General features: G+C 40.9%; 1 protein-coding gene across 3 annotated transcripts in view; it reads left to right on the plus strand.

The window, feature by feature from the left end:
* DHRSX (dehydrogenase/reductase X-linked) overlaps positions 1-20,338 on the plus strand; it is a 208,749-nt gene that overhangs the window by 154,359 nt on the left and 34,052 nt on the right. For all 3 annotated transcript variants that reach the window (XM_027674782.1, XM_027674781.1, XM_027674779.1), the window contains one exon: positions 7,855-8,062. In XM_027674782.1, the coding sequence (XP_027530583.1) occupies positions 7,855-8,062 (208 nt within the window). The remainder of the gene's footprint in view (positions 1-7,854; positions 8,063-20,338) is intronic.

Consider the following 20,338-nt stretch of genomic DNA (forward strand, 5'->3'; position numbering starts at 1 on the left):
GAGCTATGTTTTTTTTACCTAATCCTTTCATAGCTTTTAGGTAAAAATATTTTTATACAAATTGCAAAACAAAATATTTTACTTCTAAGAGAACATCCTATTGAATTAGAAAGCTGTGACTGACTGTCTTATTTTAGGATTGTGAGTGGGATAACTCATCATTGTGCCAGTTTAAATAACCAAATAGTTGCTGAGAATATTTTTAGGAAACAAAGGGTTGGGTTTTTTTTAACTAGACCCAATTATGAATGCTCTGATTTATTTTAGTGTAAAATCAAACCTCTGTTATGGATTTTATTTTCTTTTTTTAACTGACACATTTTCCAAGGAACTAGCCTGAGCCTTCTGTGTTCACCATGTAGCAGCATGAGAAAGTAGATCTGTTCTTAAGGAGGTATTACAGCCTGTTCAGTGATGTTCTGAACCTACTAAGATTTGGTTGTTGTTCTCACAGTCGTTGAATGTGGATTGTCTCCTTTTTTTCTTTTTCTTTTCTTTAATCTGCTGAGAAACTAAGAGCTTGCCTTTGCTGGAAGGACACATTGCTTTATCTTTTTTGACAGAGTTAATACAGTCCACTTCTCCCTTGTGGGCATTATAGGTGGGTCTGGGAGCACTACCAATAGATATTACTTAATTTTCAGTTCCTCACTACTTAGCCAAACTTTTAATGTTTGGGCTAAGAGCTTCCATGCCAAGTATTTGCCTTAGGCTGATTTATTTCTCCTTGTAATGCCAGATAAAACAGTTTATATGTTTCTGGCAACGATAAGACAAATATCTTAGGATTTTGTTAATGTCAAAAATGACAGCAATTTCATTCATAAAGGCTCTGGTGTTATCACAGTTTGGAAATTAATGCAGGCGAGATGCTGCCTTTGTGTCAGTGGTGGCTGCACCTTTGCCACCCATGGAATATTCCTATGATAGGTCAAGTCAGAAGCCTGTTAAGCACTGCAGTTTGTAAACGACCTTTTATGCTTTACCTGCTGAAGATTATCCTATACCAGGCATGTTCCAAATTGAGTCTGAGCAGTTCTTTCTGCTGGAATCACTCTGCTGGAGTCATGGTGGGAGGTACTGTGTGCAGGCAAATGCACCAGCACTGGGACTGGGCACCAATGTCCCAGCTGCTCCTTTTGGCTACCTCTGAGCTGGGGTGGAGATGGGCACTGCATCTGTGTCTGTGATATCAGACACTGGCTCCTCCAGTCTCTCCACAGTCCAGACTGGTGGCTTCAGTCCTCCATGATCCCTATGAAAATTTTCTGTCCTATGAAAAGTAGACTGTGAAGAGTTGACTGGAGGGATGGTGAACAGGACTCTTAGCTGGGAACCATTAGGATAGCAGAAACCTTGATTGCAAAACATTTGAGTTTGCTGATTGAAAGTCTTTCAAACAGAATTAAACTATGAATGTAGCATATATATCAGAATATCAGAAAATTAATAAGAAAGTAAGTATCGGAGCAGAGCTGGGGTGGGTAGTGAGGATGAAGAGAGGCATTAGGTGGGTCTGAACTGTAGGACATGTCTCAATCAGAATTTGGAAATGCTTAGACACCACATAATGCTCAAGGATTGAGTCCTTATCTTGAGGGCTGGAGTCTCTGTTGGGCACTGATTGAACATTTTTTTGCAGTGAGGCAGTTTTTGACTGATCACTTACTTGCAAGTTTACTGATGTTTAAGAGAGATGAGAATTACCCCTCCTGGTGGGGATGTGATTGGAACTTTTCTTCTGCTTGGTCATCGACTTCCACATAACTTGTAGAAAGAAACTTGTAACTTAGTCACAACTGGTTGAAACTGAAGGAGAGATGGAGAAGCTGGGAGGAGCCTCAGAGCCAGGGATCATGGTTCCATAAGGAAACCAGCCTCAGGAGTGAGGGGCGAGTGAGCCAGGCATGTGACAGGCAGATTCCTGCAGGGTGCAGAGTGATCTTGTGATTGAGACACAAAGGTGCTAGAGTGGCTGGGTAAGAAACTTAGAGACAAGGAACTTACTGTTTGCAGGGAAGCAGAGAGGCAGATGAAGCTGATATGCATGTCTGGGGCTGAACCTCTCCCCTCCTTCCCAAACACATGCAGTTCCTTGATAAGATCAGCATCAGATCACTGGATTGTGGTGGTAAGGGAGGAGGGGAGCACAGCCCAGAGCTTTGGCTGGGAAGCTGAATGCTGTCCTTGGTTGGTCAGGGCTTTCATTTTCCCGGCACAGGGAGCTGGGGAAGCTGTCAGGAAGCCACTGTGCAGAAAAGGCAATGGGTAGTGTAGAGCCTCTTGCAAGGGAGCAGAAGGTGAGAGCTAGTGGGAACTTGTTCTGTGCTGGAGAAGAGGCTCAGTCAGATTCCTGTGGAGGAGATGTCTTGGGATGAGACAGGAAAGACTGAATGCTCTGGAAACTGAAATCATCTCCTCCGCAGACCCAATCTCGGTCCCTTCTCTTTATCAAACCTGTTTTCACAGAGCCTAATACCCTCAAGGAAAGGTCCATGCACAGGACATTGTCCCGGCACTGATGCCAGACAGGCTGACAGCAGGTGTCTTTGCATCTCCTCAAGGGTCAAATGCATTGCTGTGAAATATGTGTGTCATCTACATGTCATTGTTATGCCCTGGGGTAAAAATTCTTGCTTTGCTTCATTTTTCTCCCATTTTGCTTTAGAAAATTGCATATATACTTATTAAGAGCTCAAAAGATATTAGGAAGAGTCCGAGCTCTCTCTGAGGAGACAAGAAGTAGGACCATACCATTGAAGAGCTGTACCAAGCTTCATCTATTTTTGTGGTTTTCTTCTAAACTGTTGGGATTTTTACCTTTTCAGCTTTTATATACTGTTAATCTGGCTTTGTGTTTGGTCCTGTCTAGACTTGGAACACTTTTATGGGATACCAATAGGCATATGACATACCTTTAGCACTGGACTATGGGTTAGGGATGTGGCTTAGCAAGCAGTGTGTCGCAGCAGTGCTCTAAATTCACTGCTCTGCAGCCTAGATGAGGTGTACCTGTAAAAAACACTCATGTGGGTACAGTTGTGTCTCCAGCAAGCAATTTTGGGGGCAATTCTTCCAACAAGGCATTGCACCTTCTCGTTGCTCACTAGCCAGGAGAGACCCACAGAGCAGGCGTATTCCAGGATCGCATAGCCCAGATGAATAAGGGAGCACAAGCAATCTGGGATAGGCAGCCTGGCCAGGGAACCTGGCTAGGTGAACAGGGTTCATCTGTTCAGGAGAGAAGTGGGCTATACTATTTTATATGTAGGTACACCCACAGTTGTTTTGGTGTATGGGTGTGCAGAACAGAGTGGTTTTGACATTCAGTTAAGTGAGATGGGTTGCCTTGTGTGACTGCACTCATGGGATGGAAAATGCTGCTAAATGCATCAGCTAAACCAGTACAAAGCCTGTGTGGAGGAAAGGCTTTGTGCTTTTACTGGAAGTACTATCTCTGTTAATTTTTCCCCTGGGGAATATTTTTGGTACAGTATGTATCTCTTCCCTGTAAATAGCATAAATTGGGTGAATGTGATTATATATGTTCACCTCCTGCTGTGAAGGTGTTACGTGGCTGACCTATTGCATTATCTGCCCAGCCTTTGGGTGTCTGGGGATAAAAGGACTTGTGTGAAGGGGATCTGCCTCCACATCCTCTTCTGTGAGCCTGGCTGGGAAGGAAGACATTTTGTTCTGCATGTGGAAAAGAGATTTTAAATCTTTCTTTTGTAGTGAGTTTGAGAGAACTGACTTTAAAAACCTCCAAGTAGCTCACTGTAAATATATTCAGATGAGTGAAATATTTGTATTTTTACAGCCCTTAAAACATATTTTATAATGGAGATGAAGGATGTCTTTGCAGTGGGAGGTACGGGAGTTACAGCAATGCTTGCCATTGTCTGCAGTATGAGCAGGCATAGTAAAAATTCTCCTGTATAATTCAATAAAAATGTGGTATGCCTGGCCTGCAATATTTACAACTATCATAAACTTTTTAGTTATGTTGTGTGCGCTGTCAGATCCATTTTGCTCTTAAAATCACACAAGACTTGATTAATTGATGGATCAGAAACCAAGAGTTTCATTAGAAATTTTAATAGAAAATCGTTATAAATACCTGTTTACAAAGACAGTTCTCTTGAGGTATATTCATTCTTTGAGTGAAAAATACAACTTTTCCTAGTCATAGAAGTAAAAAAGGATAGAATTTTTTTTATTCATTAAAGCTAATTAAAAACATATATAATTTGACCATATTACAATAAATGCAAAACTGCAGCACACTGGACTGTATTACTATATCTATAAGAAGAGCAGCTGTTCAGCATAGTTATGCAGAAATATATTTTCCTTATTCTATTTTATTCTCCTGCAAAAGCATACATCCATGTGTCACTTAGGCAATTTTCTGTGCACATGCTGTCAGTCTTTTGATGGAATATTTCAGTAACAGCTAATCAATTACAAAGTAAAAGCTCATGTTCAGCTGACTTATTAATTAATTTTCTAATGCCATGCCATCTTCTGGAGACAATCCAGCTAAATCAGAGGGAAAACAGTATAAGATGCTTGTATCAGAAGTGAGGTGTTTGACATTAATGGTTTGTGTGCTGCCACTTCAGATTTCACATGCACTCCAAAAAAATGATGAGCTGACTATTGATAATTAAAATCGGAAAGATACTGAGTTGTATGGATTCCATACCAGAAGAATTGTTCTTAGTTTACAATGAAGAGATAAGGGGTTTGCTAATGTTTCAGATAGTATTGGATTAATTCAAAGAATTAAAAATAGAAGCAGTTTTCATTCTTTGAGTCACCATTTGGGGCCCTTAAGTAAAGCTGATGATGTTTCTGGACAAGAGAAAATCAATAGCATGCCAATTTTAGTATCTACTGAATGTTAGGTAGTTAATAATTTAAAAAGGAGAGCTTGCTGCTACACTTCCAAGGTTTTCCCTTTTGTCAGGGAAGCATCCAGGTTCAGTTGCCTGTTGGGTATTCCTTTGTATGCTCACTTTAAGTGAATTAAAATGGCTTCTCCTCAAAAAAGAGAAACTGCCCTCAGACTGCAGGGCAAGATTTTTTTGACAGCCTTGATATGAACCACCTCAAAGATGAGAGCCTTTAAAAAAAGGAAAAAAAAGTCTTTCAAAGGTGTTCTGGCTTGTTATTATTCGACCAGCTATTGAAGACAAAAAGGGAATTGTAGTAGCAACAAATGCAAGCAGAAGTGATTGTGACTGCTCAAACGCTTGACCACAATTTCTACTCAGAGGGCACTTCTGAAGAATGAGCAAAATAATTTTGGGAAGTGTGTATCTTAACAGTTGTGCATTGCATGAGTGGAAATTTTTTCTGTCTCTTGACCTGAGCTCAGGTCTGTTTTTTCTTCCAGGATGCGCAGCACAGATGGTGGAGACTAATTTGGGTGGAGGGCAAAGCCTCTATGTGTTCTTGAAATCCTGTGCCTCTCTGGAGGTCAGGGGGGCAGTTGCTGTGGCACAGGCATCCTCGGGACTAATGTGAGCAATGACAGCCTCCCCGTGTTTGCCTGCTGGTCGTGATGCAAAGCTGAATGACTGTAGCAGCTGTCTAACACACTTCTCTCAGGACAAGTCCTCCATCCCTCTATCTGACTCAGCCAACAGAAATGTGTCTGTCCATGGAGGGGTCCTACAGTGAGCCCTGGAGCAGCCCCGGCAGATGCAGAAGCAGCACTTGGGGTTCAGTGCAGCCTTGTTGTGCCAAGACTGTTTTATGTTGGCTGCCTTTTCTTGGGCTCGTATTTTACCAGTGTTGCTGCAAACAGACCTCTGGCAAACTGTTTCCTTCTGCCTTTTCCAAGTGTCAGAGCTTTGGAGGGCAGGATGGGCCTCCGATATATGCAGATCTTTTCCTTGTATCAGCCCTGGTGCTCTGAGATGCAGCAATGTTCCCATCTGCCCTCCAATAGCTCATGCTGAGTTCTGTCTTTGTTAAAACCTGTACTGTAGCAAGCCAAGACTTGGTCTGGGAGCTTGGGGTTTGTTGCCGTTCCCACCTTTTCCTTCTTCCCAGAAAACAAGAAAAAGTCACAACGGGGCTTGTCTTATGTTTGCATCTGTCCAAAACCTTCACACCAGTTTTGAGTCCCAGTCATGGTTCCAAGTGTGATTATATGCAGTTTAGAAAAGAAATAGAACTCTGTTTTCAACTCTGTGAACATTTGCCCCATCCATCAGACTAAGTGCTGCTGAAGAAGGAGAATACAATGTGACACCTCGCCAGATGCCCTCTAATTTGTGTCTTCCCACAGTTAAAGTTGAGATTTGACACGCAGAGAAACCACATCTGCCAGCTGGGTTTTTCTGTCATTCAGAGGGTTCTGGGAAAGTGGCTATAATGACAGAGGGAGATGCTAATCAGAGCTTTTGTAGAGCCTCATCACATAATTTGTGTTGTGTTTCTTTTGTTGTACCATCAGTCAGCATCGTTTATGTCCAGTCTTAAGTTGCTGTGTTACACCCAAACCTTTTGATTTCTCAGCCAGAAGGTCTTCTCAAGTTTCTTCCCCTCATGCTCCTTCTCCAGTTGCTCCATTAAGCAGTAGGAAGCCGTAGGTGAATTGCTATGGGTGTTTGCCATACTGAAAAGATCCTGAAAATATCTCCCCTTTTGTCCAAGCAGCAGCAAACTCAGAACTGTTGGGTGGCAGGACCCCCGAAGGAGTGGTGTAGAGGCTTAGCATGTACAATTTAAAATGCTCATTTAAAGCACCATCACCAGGCTGAAATCAAGAAATGGGATGTTAAAGGCTACGTAATTGGCACGTGAAGTAGCGCAAGGATTAAGCTGACACTCTCTCACGTCTGTGAGCAGAGGTGGCCTTTCTGCTGTATCATATTCATGTATTCTAGAGAGAAGACAAGTATCCTACAACAGTATTTTCCAGAAACCATGTCCATCTGCATTTAAATTACGGAGGTCATGTCCACTTGTACAGTAATTAAATTTTAATAAAATAAGAAGAATTTATAGTATTCAAATCTATGCTATAATTGAGCAGGATAGTTATCCCCCACACAGCCTCAGTACATGATATAATTTATGCATGAGCTCAGAATTTTCTGCAAGATGCTGAAATCAACATTGCATGTTAGGGATGTGGATACTTATTTTAGACGCTGTGTTTGAAAATTGTGGTTTGTAGATATTTATGCAAAAATATTGCCAAAATAAGCATTGAAAACCTAATTTCAATATGCAGCTGCTTGTAAGCACAGTAATTAAGATATATTGGGTAACTTTAGTACATCTTTTCTCACCCACACCAGTGAGATAGAAGTTACAGATTTCAGATGCAGACTCACCAGATCTTTAAATTCCAGCCAGGACTCAGGAGAAAGGTGTCTGGGAGAGCAGATCTGCTGCTTAGCCTGGTCTTGTCTCCACTGCTCTGAGCTCTTTGGTGGAGGGAATGTTCTTGGGATCACCAAACTCCCACCTCTTGCAGATGGATTAATTATTTTTGTGGATCTGCAATATTGCATTCTGGCATGACAGCAGTGGGTTAATTTAGCTTTTAATGTCTTCAAAACACTTTTCACAAATGAACTCATTTACCCTCACAGTCCTGCAGGGAGGGAGGGAAAAAGTCAGTCTAGATATTACCAGGATAAAGGAACTGAAATGGGGGTTTTGACATTTTTCTTGTCAGAAATCAATCAGTGTCTACACTTCACATACCATCACCAGTCACTCATTGCTTTAAATGCTGTGTTTACACTCTGCAGCAGGAGATCGTGCTCCATCTAGCTTGCTGCTTCTCTGAAATAAATCAACAAGTTTTACCTCTACTTTTTCCTCCAGCTGGGGTGATGCTGGTCCCTGAAAGGAAGACGGAGGATGGGTTTGAGGAGCACTTCGGCTTGAACTACTTGGGACACTTCCTGTTGACTAACCTCCTGTTGGATATGCTGAAGCAATCAGGAACGCACAGTCACAACGCTAGGATCATCACTGTCTCATCAGCCACCCATTATGTAGGCAAATTGCACCTAAACGACTTACAAAGCAGGTACGGATCCCTTTTTGGTATTCAGTGATCTGTAGTAAGCCTGTGCAGATTAAACTCCGAGAGAGTTGCTTTTTTTTTCTTTTTAAATGAATGGTGATTCTCAAGCAGTTGCTCAGTTGCTTGATATCTTTCAGGCTTGAACAAAGCTTGCAACCTTGAGTCAAAGATACTAATAATTTATAAGCTTCTAAACTTAGGTTTTTATTCTGGTCTTTGAAAGCCTCACTTTCTGATTGCTATGCTGCGGTGATGGTAGTGGTGCAGCGCCTGGACTCGTCACTGCCTTATCAGAGAGACTCTCAGTAACTGGGATGTTTTAAAATGGCTTGGGTGAATGCTAATAGACATCGTCCTCAAGTGGATGTATACACAGGGGCCCTGCTCCTGCCCTCAAATGAGCTCAGACAGATGTCTGTGGCTGCAAGCTGCCTGCCTGCTGAGCGTGGGGATGCTGACTTGGCTCTGGGGGGGCAGCTAGCCCTTCCTGCCCAGCTGCCTCACAGCTGCGCTGGCCCATGCTGCCTGCTACTCCTTTCTCCCTGGCAGCTCTACCCACTGGCCTGCAGCTCCTACTGCACTGTCCTCTTTTCCCTCCGCCTCTGGCCTCTGCCTTGTCCTGCAATGCTCCTGATATCCCAGTTCCCACCCTTGGCTTCCCTCACAGCTCTGCTCTAGCTTCCCGCATCTGCCTCCTAGCCCCAGGCTGTGCCATCCTGCCCATCCCTGTCCCTGTCCCCACCCCTGTGGTCCTTGCACCCTCACACATCAGCCTGGCGATTCACTGCCAGTGCTGGAGCCCCAGCTCCTGTCTGTGTCACCCTCTGTGCTTCCCCGAGAGCTTACGGAGATCCGAGCTATGACCACCCGGGGTTTTTAATCCATTAAGACGAGTTAAAATGCATGGACAAATTCTGTGTGACTGCTTTCATTTAGAAAATCTGTGGATGGATGTCTATGGGATATTGCTAACATTAGGAAGACATCAAATGATGCGGTAAATGTCTCTGGTATCATACAGAAACTGTGTAGAGTGGTTTAGTTAGGGGAGGAATGGCAGGATAACTGAGATAAACTTGAAAATTTCCCCATGCAGTCATGCATGGCAATTATGTGCTTACTAACAGGCTCAAACAGAGCCTGTCTTCTCATGTGCTCCAGAGAGCTTCTGCCTGCACAGAGACAGTCTGAGGTCTGCATTAATTCCATGGAGAAATTCTGTCTCCATCCTTTGACAGGGACCTCAGCACACGTTCACAGATACCTGGCCCAAGGTTTCGTTTTGGAACAAAGACTGAAATTAGAGGGCTAGGCTATTTCTACTGCAGACAGTTTACAAATGAATGCATGTCAAACTTAAGCATGTCAAACTTCTGATTACGTGTTAAGCATCAGTTTTATTACAAGCCATTGTTTAAACTCTGTGAGGTAGTCGCAGTTTAATCTCTTGCTTGTAAAACAACCACAGGAAATTACCCTTACTCTTCAGTTGATGTGTGTATTCATTGTTTCTGATGGGCATATGCTGAATGGCAACATGCAAGGTGGCTAAAGGGAATGCTATTAGTATGTCTTTGGGCTAAAGTGAAGAATGCAGAATTAATTGCAACTTTTCTGTGTCTCTAGATAACAGTAGTTTCCTTGATTATAGCACGGTCTTGTACTGTGCCTCTTTAATTTAGGATCATCCCTACCTTTGATTCATCATTATTAGCCCATGTTTTAAAGGAACCAGAAATGATTCAGTTAGGAAAGCTATGGTTGAGCAAGGACATGACCTGTCTGACATAAAAAATAATAATATACCAGTTATATTTACTTTCACCGTTTGTGCCCTTTACATTTCAACACTATTGATGTAAGAAGGGCCACAAAGGACGACAGACTGACTGATTTTGCCTGCTCATTCTCACATGGATGTTCTGAATTACTCAGGGGCAGCAGCAGTGCCTGCTTTCCAAGCACATAGGTGCACAAGTGGGACCCAGAGCAGGGTGTGAATTCAGCTCCAAACCTTTTCTTGGTTCAGGTGGAAGAAGATGCTCCTGGCTATTTTTTTTTTTTTGGCCTAACTGACAATAATCCCCCACTCAGATGAATTGTTCGTTATTGCCATAAATAGTGCTGCAAAAAACAGTGAGATCACTTGTGTGTTTGAGTGTGTGCCTATAGCATGAGTGGGTGGTTTAGCAGCCCTGAAGGACTGTTGCAGGATATCATACACAGAAATTGCCTACACCATGGGCCCTCAGAGATACCTTGTGATTCAGAGCAGTGTTTAAGAAAGAGCTTTAATGGATGAGGTAAAGACACCCATGGTAAACACTGTGATAGAACAGTGTTCCACTGGTGCTGCAGTTCTCCAGTGATACCATCTATCATTTTTGATGCTTGTGTGAATGGGAAATAATTCTAAACATTATCTACTCATTTTTTCCTTATTTTGAGTTGCGCTAGTTAGCCATAATTCATTTTATGACTTGGGTGTATGTTCCCAGATTGGCTGGTAGTCCTAACCTTGCAGGAAGGCAGCAAAACAATCTGGAGTCATTACTGGAGGAAGGAGGACTGTATTCTCTGCTGGCAGCAGACTGAATTGTTTACCATACTCTTGTCCATTATTCCTAGTTGCTGGTTGGGCTAGTGTCCTGACTGGAGGTGAATGGCAGTAGCAGAGCAGGGATTCATCCATCAAACATGGCAGAGAAGGAAAGGCAGAAGACTGTCTTGACTTAAAGGTGACAGTAAACTGAAGTTCAGTTCTCTGCTTTGCCATAGACTTTTCTATGGAATCCTTCTCCCACACAGGAGACTCTGGATTGGCAGTCACAGCTGTGTCCTTTTTTCCTTATAACTTCTCCTTGGTGCTGAGAGACCTGATCTGAAACCAGATGTCACCCTTATCACTAACCACAGGGCAACAGCATAACAAATAATTGTTGGAAGGCCTGTCCCATGAGCATTGTTAAATGCAGCTTATGTTACTGTCTTCCGTGTTTCCTTTTAGGTTTGTTTCTGCCATCTTACCAATCTGATTTTTCCCATGTTACTCTTGTCATCTCCTTTTTGGTGAGATGGTTAATTTAATTTTGTCTTTATATTCTATGCATTTTACATTATTTTTTTCCTTTTTTATCTCTTTCCTTATGCCTGCCTGCTTCTTCACCTGTGTCTTTTGAGCTTTTTTATCTCAATTGCCTTTTCCCTCCCTATCTAAATTCTTTTTTTTTTTTTTGGACAGTGTCTTATTTCTGCCCACCAATTAATTTCCTTCCCTCCATTTATCTTCTTCCCTCTTATCTTCTTCCCCTGGCCCCACTCCTTTTTCTTCCCTATGAATGTTATTTCTCCCCCTTCCTGCCCACCCTCTTCACACACACCAGTAGAAGAGACACAGCATAGGTACATCAAGGCAGGATAGAGCTTGTTCCAAGCTAGCAGGGCACAGCTTGTTTCACGTGTGTTATTGAAAATGCAAATGCTCAGGAGCACTGACTGTTCTCCCAGTTCTTTTGCTGAAGGATATATATGAAGAACATCAAACGCCTTTGTGGTCTTTTAGATCCAGACCATTTTCAACAGCAATCACATGAGTCGACAAGGGGATCCCTAAGGCATTCTCCTTCATCCCTGCTTTAAATATGACTATTTTCAGGGAGGTGAAAGTTTAACAGAAACACCATCTATCTACAAGCATTTCAACAGCGGTGATTTCAGCAATTGCATGCAAAGCGTAATACACCATGTGCTCCAGCAGCACAGCTGGCATGTTGTTTTTTCCTCTTCTGCCTGCCTTAAAGAATACTTTCTAAAGTGAGAGGAGAAAAGAACATGATCATGAGAGAATTTGGCTGTCTGGTTTTAGCAAAAGCTTGAAGAATAATGTACCATCTACCTAGGTAGAGATAGGCTTGAGCAGTGCACTGGAGTTCATGGTGCTCTTTCAAGGGTGGAATGAAGGACACTCCTTCGAGTACTCTACCAACTAAAGTAAGAAGGTATTTTAGGAAAATAAAGAAAAAAAGACTGTATTACCTTTCCCAGACTGTGGATCACACTTAAATATGCACCCTTTCCCAGGGGTTAGCATCTTCGTGTGTTCCGTCTAGCTTTTTCTCCATGACTAACTATTCCTTTCATCATCCTCTCTTTTTGCATACCAAATGGGCCCTGTAATATTGTGAATCACAGATATATGAACTCTCCCACCACAGTAACACAGCTCCTTTTCTGGTGCGCATCTTCTATATATTTAAGAAGAGTTAGTCACACTTTTCTTCTCTCTTTTCTCTGCTTTCCAACTGCAGAAAGAGCTGATGTTTTTTGAAACTCTCCAAGCTGAATATATTGTATATAATTTCTATACTTTTTCCCTGTTGCATGAATCATGTCAGAGACAATAGAGGTTAAATGAAAAGAATTGCAAAATTCTGAGCTGCCACATGAGTAAAATAGGGTAAACAGCCCTGCCCAGCACCTGGGAGGATTCCGAAGAGACCAGACAGATCCAGTTAGTCTCCTCTGTTAAGCAGTTCATAAGGAACTGTAACAGGAAGTGTCATGTACTGGTGGGAAAATCTGTCAAGTAAAGTGGCTGGAGACCTCCTGTTCTTGGATGAGCCATGTCCTTCATCTCTTCTTCTGTGTGTGTGATGTTTATTGGTAAAAAAGTTGTATTACATTTCGGCAGAAAGTTGAGGATTTTTTTCCATCAGCATTATTGAAATTTTTGAAAATATTTTCCATGAACTAAAAGCTAAAATGTAGTATTATTTTTGGAAAATATAAATCCATTTTCCAAACCAAAAAGTTTGATTTCAGTGATTTCAAAATATTTTGGTTTTAATTTATTTGAAATTATCCCTATGAGTACATTGGCATTCAGATTTTGAAGTATGACAATAAAACTGAAAGTCCAAACCTTTAATTTCTAAGCCATCCTATTGAAGTGAGGTATCTCCATCAGTTTCAAACTACTTTTTCTTTTCCTTTTTTTTAAGCTGTACATTTGTTTAAAGCAGATTTTTTTTTCCTCTAAGAATGGTTTTATGAGTCAACATTTTTTCCAAGGAAAAGCTTTTATTTTTTAAATTCCTGGTTTGTTCCTCCAGTGCCTTTTCACAATTGATCTGTCACTTAAAGTTTCTTTATTCTCTTTGACTGAAAGAACTGGAAGTATAAGATCTTCAATTCAAGTGAAAACAAACATGAAGCTGATATAGCATAGTAGTAGCATAGTACTGTTGGAGGTTTTTTTCCAAATTTTTATATAATAAAGGAAAATTTGTAAAAGGAAGTAGAAGGTATTTTAATTATTACCCCTTTTTTGTAAATCCATTTTAGTCAGTACAGAAGACTTTTCACAATTGCATATAAGACCTGTGTCACTGGACTGTTGTTAAATAAAATGCTGTGAAAATGCAGAAATTTTAATCATAAAAGATTCTTCTAGATCATAAGATAGATATGTATTATTATAGGTTTTATTTTACTCGAGGAATATATGGTTTTGTTTGAGTTCTATTGTTTAAGCAGCTTCCCCACAATGACTTTTATTGCATATTCTGGTTCTACTTGGAAGATAAATCATGTTCTGTTGACAGGACCAAATGCCAACTGCAGCACAGTGCTGTATTCAGTTAAATATGTCCTTCCTGCAGCAGGTTATCAAGTTTTCCTGTCCATGTTAGATGATAAGTATTCAAATGCTTACTGCACACACAAAAGGGTGTTTCAGTCCTTCTTTGCCAAATACTTTCTGTATAAAAGCAAAAGGATTTGCTGCTTTGCAAAATCATCCCTTGTGTTTGCAGCAATTAGCATTAATTACAAAAATTGGCTTGCTGGCCTGGAAAATGACTGTGCTGGGGAAGGCACAGATCTCAAATTCTGTAAATTAATTTAAAAAAATAAATGGGCTACTGTATCAGCAAACCAATTCATCAATCCAAAAGACAGTTTTTAGCTCATATGCATCAAGTATTTTGTCTATGTGATCCCTATCAATTTCTGCAGCCAATAACAGAGGTACAAAGGTAATGCCAGACTTCTGTGTATTCAAGGACATTAAATGTAGCTGCTTTGTTGTCACAGTGTTAAATTCCTTCTGGTCTAAAAGGAATTAATGATCTTAATAATAGATTATTAGTAATGGTTAACGATTTAATAGGACACAGCGTTTCTGAACTAGTTCAAAATTGCAACATGCTGGTAAGTATGTGAGATAGGGGTGTTCCTGCTGCCCAGCCTCTCTTCACCATGGGTTGGGTGGGAGAAGCCAGGTCTCTGTGGCTCTCATGACAGTGGGTCTTGTAGATATGCTGTTTTCCAGCACCAGTTCTACGGTAATTTGAAAGTTAATGTATTGCATTCATGTGAGAGAGAAGGCAAAAGGGACTGGTAGTGGAGAGAGCTTGTCGGCCCTTGAGAGGGAAAGGTTAGTTGAACATCTTCCTGTCAGCAAAAAGACTCATTGAGTGAACCTTAAAAGCTTTGAAGTTCAGGTCCTGGTTGATTATTCAAATAGTTTAAGCATTCTTCTCAATTGCCTTAACTACTACCATCATCACAGTATCTCCTCCTTCGGGCTGCCCAGCATAGCTGGGGAAGGCTGGCACACATGCCTGTAAAGCCCTGGAATAATGTGCTAAGAGAAACAGTCAAAATTACCAGCTTACTTTACACAAAACCCCTCCAGGTTCAGCCCTGCTATTGCCCCTGGTTTTTCATAGCCACACATCCCATGTCCTGCCACATGCATTAAAGATTATGAGGTGTTGCGTAGGGAGGCAGAGGCAGATTTCTGCCTCTGTGATTTGGTAACTCTTAACCTTTTATCTACTTCCTGTCCTAAACCTCTTCATTCAGCAAAGGAGAACTTCATCTGTTCAAAAGCAGACCAAGCAGTCGAAACTTAAAACTGCAAATGAAAATTGGTCTTTTGATTAAATTCTCTATATGTTGTGAAAACTGTGCTTTCTAAATAAAATTATTCACTGTAAATATAAAATATTTTAGCCCCCAGGAGTTTTAACACTGCCAGAATGTCTTATATAGTTGTAGCTTTGTTGCTCCATTTCTTCTGTTCTCATCGTATATTGGGTGCTGAAGTAGCCCTGCATTTCTTGCCATGGAAAGTGGAGGAGGGCTGTACACAGCACTGTCTCAGCCTCCCAAGAGTGACAGACTAAGGAGCACTGTGGCTCACAGTAGCTTTAAGGAGAAGCTCAAGAGCTTTTAACAGTGATGTTAAAGGAGTGGTGGGCATGTTTAGTATCTGAATTGCCAGAATCAATCAATCAATCAATCAGTTTGATTGCTTAGCAATTTCTTTTAATTCTTTTTTCAGTTGGGCTGGAGCAGGGCAGCTCTGTGACTGTGTGTTAGTTTTTCAGGGTTTGGACATGAAACTTCTTGTCATTTCCTAGAAAGCCAAACCTGACTAATTTCACTTGCTTCTGGTGTGTTTGCAAGTAGAAGAGATCTCATGCGATCTGGTCCCAGGCCACGCCATGCCCCTTCTTATGAAATGCTTGAGTTTCCATTACAGAAACCTGTTTATAGTGTTCCAGACTGACACAGCGCTGGAAAATTTATAAAGCAAAAACCAAAACTCAGCTCTAAGTCCAAATGGTACATAAAGCGATTGCTGACACTGTGCTTTATGGTACTTAGAAATAGCCTGGCTGCAATACTGGCTGTGGACCACTTTGTATGTTCCTCCTTTCTTGTAGGTTTTTTTGTTTTGCTAAAGTTGGCTTGTTTATGTTCTTTAAGACACCCCCTCTTCAGAGGCCCTTTTCATATTTACATCCCATGTGGTTTCTGACAGTGGATGAGTGCTGCTGTTGATGTACAGTACACGAACAAAAACGTTTCTTGGTATGTTAGACTGAATCATTTCGTGGATGCAAAAACTTCCACATTTTAATTTCTCATGTACATGTTTTGGCTGTTTTTCTTCTTTAACCTAGGAAGGTCCTCCACCTAAGAGGAAGGTTTCTTGTGATGGTTTTTAACAAATAGCTGTCTTTCTTTATGAGTTTGTTCCTTGTCTTAACGCATGCTCTAGGAGTTAGTCACTTTTATCACTCAGTTTGAAGCTGTGATATTCATATTCTCACTGCATAAGAAAAATTTTAAAAAGCAGAAGTTGCTAAATTGTTTGAACAAACAGAAACTGATTTTCAAAATTATGTTTCGCCTGACTTTATAATATTTTGCTGTTTCTGTAGACAGGGATTAATGGCATAGGGTTTTCTGCACAGTAATTATAGGCATCTCAAAGGAAAAATGATTTTGAAGTATGTGTGTACATTCAAGCCACATTGTGTGGTAAGACAGACCAGTCCTTCAGTGTAGGGAATATTTGCACTTGCAGAACACATTCAGCACCTCTTTAAATCCGAGGCAGTGGGTTCAGCCTGCCACAAAATGAAACCTTAAATTATCTTCGTATATACACTAACATAGTCTACTGTAAATCTGCTAACCACATTTCGTGCACTCCACTAGATTTGAAATGGCAGCATTTTTTTATACATATTCAGACTCTACAGTTCCTTTTGAGTCCCGGAATGAAAATCTCAGAATGTGCAGCTGGTCTGCAAAAGTCTACACCAGTTTTAAGATGGTTTTTAAAAAGATTTTGGATTATTCAAGTTATTACTGGGCCATTTTGTGGTCCTATGTGCCTTCTGGTGGAAGAGAAGAAACCTCATTGCTTCTTTCAACTTAGAAGCTCTATTGCAGGAGACTTAGGAAGCTTTCCACAAGTGGGTGGAGAGAACCTCCCCCCATTTAAATCCAAGAGATAATCTTACAAGATGTGTAACAATCTTCAATAACCTGAGATCCAGATTATCCAAGAGATAATATGAAAAGATATATGGCCATGATGTTTCCCCATCACTCAAAAGGGTCATGAGAACCCAGAATGTAGGTTCTTGAAGCCTTTTCTTGGTTGCAGCAATGCAAAATCTTGCTTCCTTTTATATATTTACTCATTTGTTTCTTTAATGGAGATTTCTAATTAAATGAAGGGATCGTATTATGCTCAAATACCACTTCAACTCTTAGCAAGTACTTAATACTGCATCACATGCCCCGACTATAGAAAAGAGGCAATTTATATCATTCTAAATAAAGAAATATATTTCCCAGGAGAATGAAATTACAGTAATTACAACTTGAATTTACCATTGATATTTAAAATAATCCCAAACAGTTGAAACCAACTGTACACAAACAGAAAAATTTGACTTTTTTAAAGATACTGATTCTCGTGAGACTTTGAGATGTCCAGCCTTTGAGTCCGTGTTTGATACATTTGGGAACTGTGCTGAGCACACAGCAACTGAACTGCACACAGCAAAGCTCAGTAGATCAGGAGGGCACTTGGCATCTCATCTCCTGTCATTAGAAGTAGGGATCAGCCAAATGAAAATTGAGGCACTGATTCCATCTCGATGACAGTAACGCCCAAGATGACAAGCCCCTGCTTATTTTGCCTTTCATAAATGATTTTATAATAAAGACATTCCAGGTTCCTTTACTAAATGTAGTCCTCCAGAGACAATAAATTAATTTTTGTTCCCTCTGCGTTTCCACAGGCTGTAACAAGGGGCTAGTCACTAAATGCTTTGTGTTTATACAGTGAAGTGCTGGAAGCTGGGAAACATGACTTTAAAAAAGAAACCAAAACACAATCCAGCTTCCGGTTTGTGGCTTCTATTGGATTATGGGTTAAGCACAAGGCAGGAGTCACTTATTTGCAGAGATATCAGACTATCACCAACATTTTACCTGTTAGAGAAAGAGAGCATCTCCCAGCTCTGAGTTTTTACCCTTGTAGTCTAATTTTAAGAAGAAAAATGTTATTTTACTACAGTAAGGTAAAGACACTAGAGAAAGCCCAGATTTGGCCAGAGCTGTGTGTGAGCAGCATGTGGAACTGAGGAGAGCTCAGTGCAGGAAGAGAGATTTGACCTCTGAGATAAGGTCAGTCTTTGTCCGTAGTTCAGAATGATAGGGTGAGGTGGGTTGCTCTGAAAGTGTCACTGTCCTATGGATGCTTAAGTAACGTCCATGTCACAAATTAGGACATGAATGATTTACTTTTTAGTTTGTGTAGAACTACTAATTTCATGTATTGGTCTTGTAGCCTTCCTTTTGAACAAGTTCATCACAGGGTCATGAGAGCTCTTTAGGAGTCCCTGATGCCACATTCCTCATTTCTCATTTCTCCATCTCAGTCTTTTCTCATTCTCTGTGTATAATTTTTTATCCCAACTGATGAGATTCAGAAAATGTGTTTACGGGGTAAATATATGTAGTACTGTCAGGAAGCCTGCTTTAATCTAATAAGCAACGTTTAGGACTCAGGTTTGGTTTATCATAGGAAAAGAGAAAGAAACTGCTTATGATGACCAGCAAAGACATGTTTATTTTGAAATATAATTCTGAAGCTGCTTCAAAATAAACTGCAAAATCTATCAAAACTTGAAAAATCTTGGGCTGCATTCCCCAGAGAGAGAAAATTTAAGACTGTGAAAGCTTCATGAGAGTTCAATAATAGACTTTTATAGTCTTGACTAAGCAATGATGATGATGTATTCCAAGATTAATACATAAATCATTAGGAAGCTTTACTCGTTTTAATACAGCAAGCCTGTGTTTTGCCTAATTCTCTGATTCATCCTAAGGCCTATATTGAAATTTTGTGTGGCTGTCCTTTCATTAAAAACCCCAGCATGTCAGCCACGTTTTGCATCACTTGTCTTTTAATGGAGCACATAGCAGCTGAGTCGTTCTGCAGTTTGATCTTGGTGCACTCTGCCCTCCACCTAACACCCTGGAAATCAGGAAGCATGGTGATGGGTGAAAGACATGTGCAAGACAAGTGTGGTGTGAAAGAGGTCAACATCAGGAAACCTTCACTGCTAGCACCGGCTGTCAGTGTGTCAACCTGACCTGTGTGTCAGTCAGTACAGTCACAGGTCCTCCAAACCTCTTGCTGAAGCAAGATGTGGTGGGGAAGGGAAAAGCTGCTGTCAGTTGGTCCATATCCGCTTCCTCCACATGCTAAAGGAGCCGTGAATTACAGTGAAAAAGCTGAGAGCAACAAGAGAGCCCATGCACAGGAGGTGTGAAGGAAGTGGTCTGTGCTGAGCAGCAGTTTTGTTTCCCCTGTTACTCAGTGGGTGCCCTGAACTTACTTAATGCTCTTTACTAAACGTGAGATCACTGGACGTAAGTGGGACACCACTACAGAACACAGAGCAACTAAAGCCAACCAGAAAAGAAACAAGAAGACAACTGCTTGCCAAGGGACATGCTAAAGATGGATCCAGTTTTCAAACTGGGATAGCAGCTGAGCTCATATTTAAACACCTACTTAGCTACTGCAGGCTTCAGTTTGAAATTTGGCTTCTCATTATTTTTTACAAATACATTGTATAGGGACACTGCTGCTGGAGACAGCACCATGGAGATAAGTGGCAAAATCAGCTTCTGGTGGAAAAGAAAAAAAAAAGAAAAAAAAATCAAAATAAAAAAATCAACAAACCACAAGGCATTTACTCCAGAATTAAATATTAAATATTAAAATTGTTCTGGCAAAAATACAAAAAAAATCTTTCTCTTCCCCTCCCTAATTTTTCTAATGACAATTCAAACATGTAGGCTACGTTGCAAAAAATCTTAAGCCAAAAGTAAGAATTTCTGCTAAAAATTAATTTGACACAAAATGTAGAACCTGCCTTATCCTGATCCTTTATTCATCGATATAGAATCAATAAACCATTATTTTCAAAGGAAGGAGAAGGTCATGTATATAACTGCCCTTTTGGCCAGATTTCAAAGCAGCTAAATGAACTCTATCTGCCTTACCTTCTCCTGTAGTTTTCGATTAGTGAGTTGAGCATTGCCCTGTTTTATCAGCAGTGGCTCAACAAAATGCTATGAAGCAGCATCCCCCAGGGGACACTGTTTTCCATGGTAGAAAGAGTGGTCCACAGAGAGCCCCACTCCAATGAGTGAGTGAGCATGAACTTTTCAAAGCTCCTGATGCCAGACATGCCTTGCTTTCCCACTGAACTTCTTCCTACGAAGTCCTTGCTACACTTTTCCTTGCTGCTGACTGTGTACAGGCTTGCCATATCACAGCACATGCTGTTTGGCGTCACTCAAACATTTATTAGGATGAATCCCTGGGCATTGAACCCCAGTACTGCCAGGTCTAGCCAGCCAGCCAGCATCCTGTATGGATACCACTGGGAG

This window comes from Neopelma chrysocephalum, unplaced genomic scaffold (assembly GCF_003984885.1).
Source record: "Neopelma chrysocephalum unplaced genomic scaffold, ASM398488v2 Primary Assembly neopelma1_25, whole genome shotgun sequence".
NCBI classification, from domain to species: domain Eukaryota; kingdom Metazoa; phylum Chordata; class Aves; order Passeriformes; family Pipridae; genus Neopelma; species Neopelma chrysocephalum.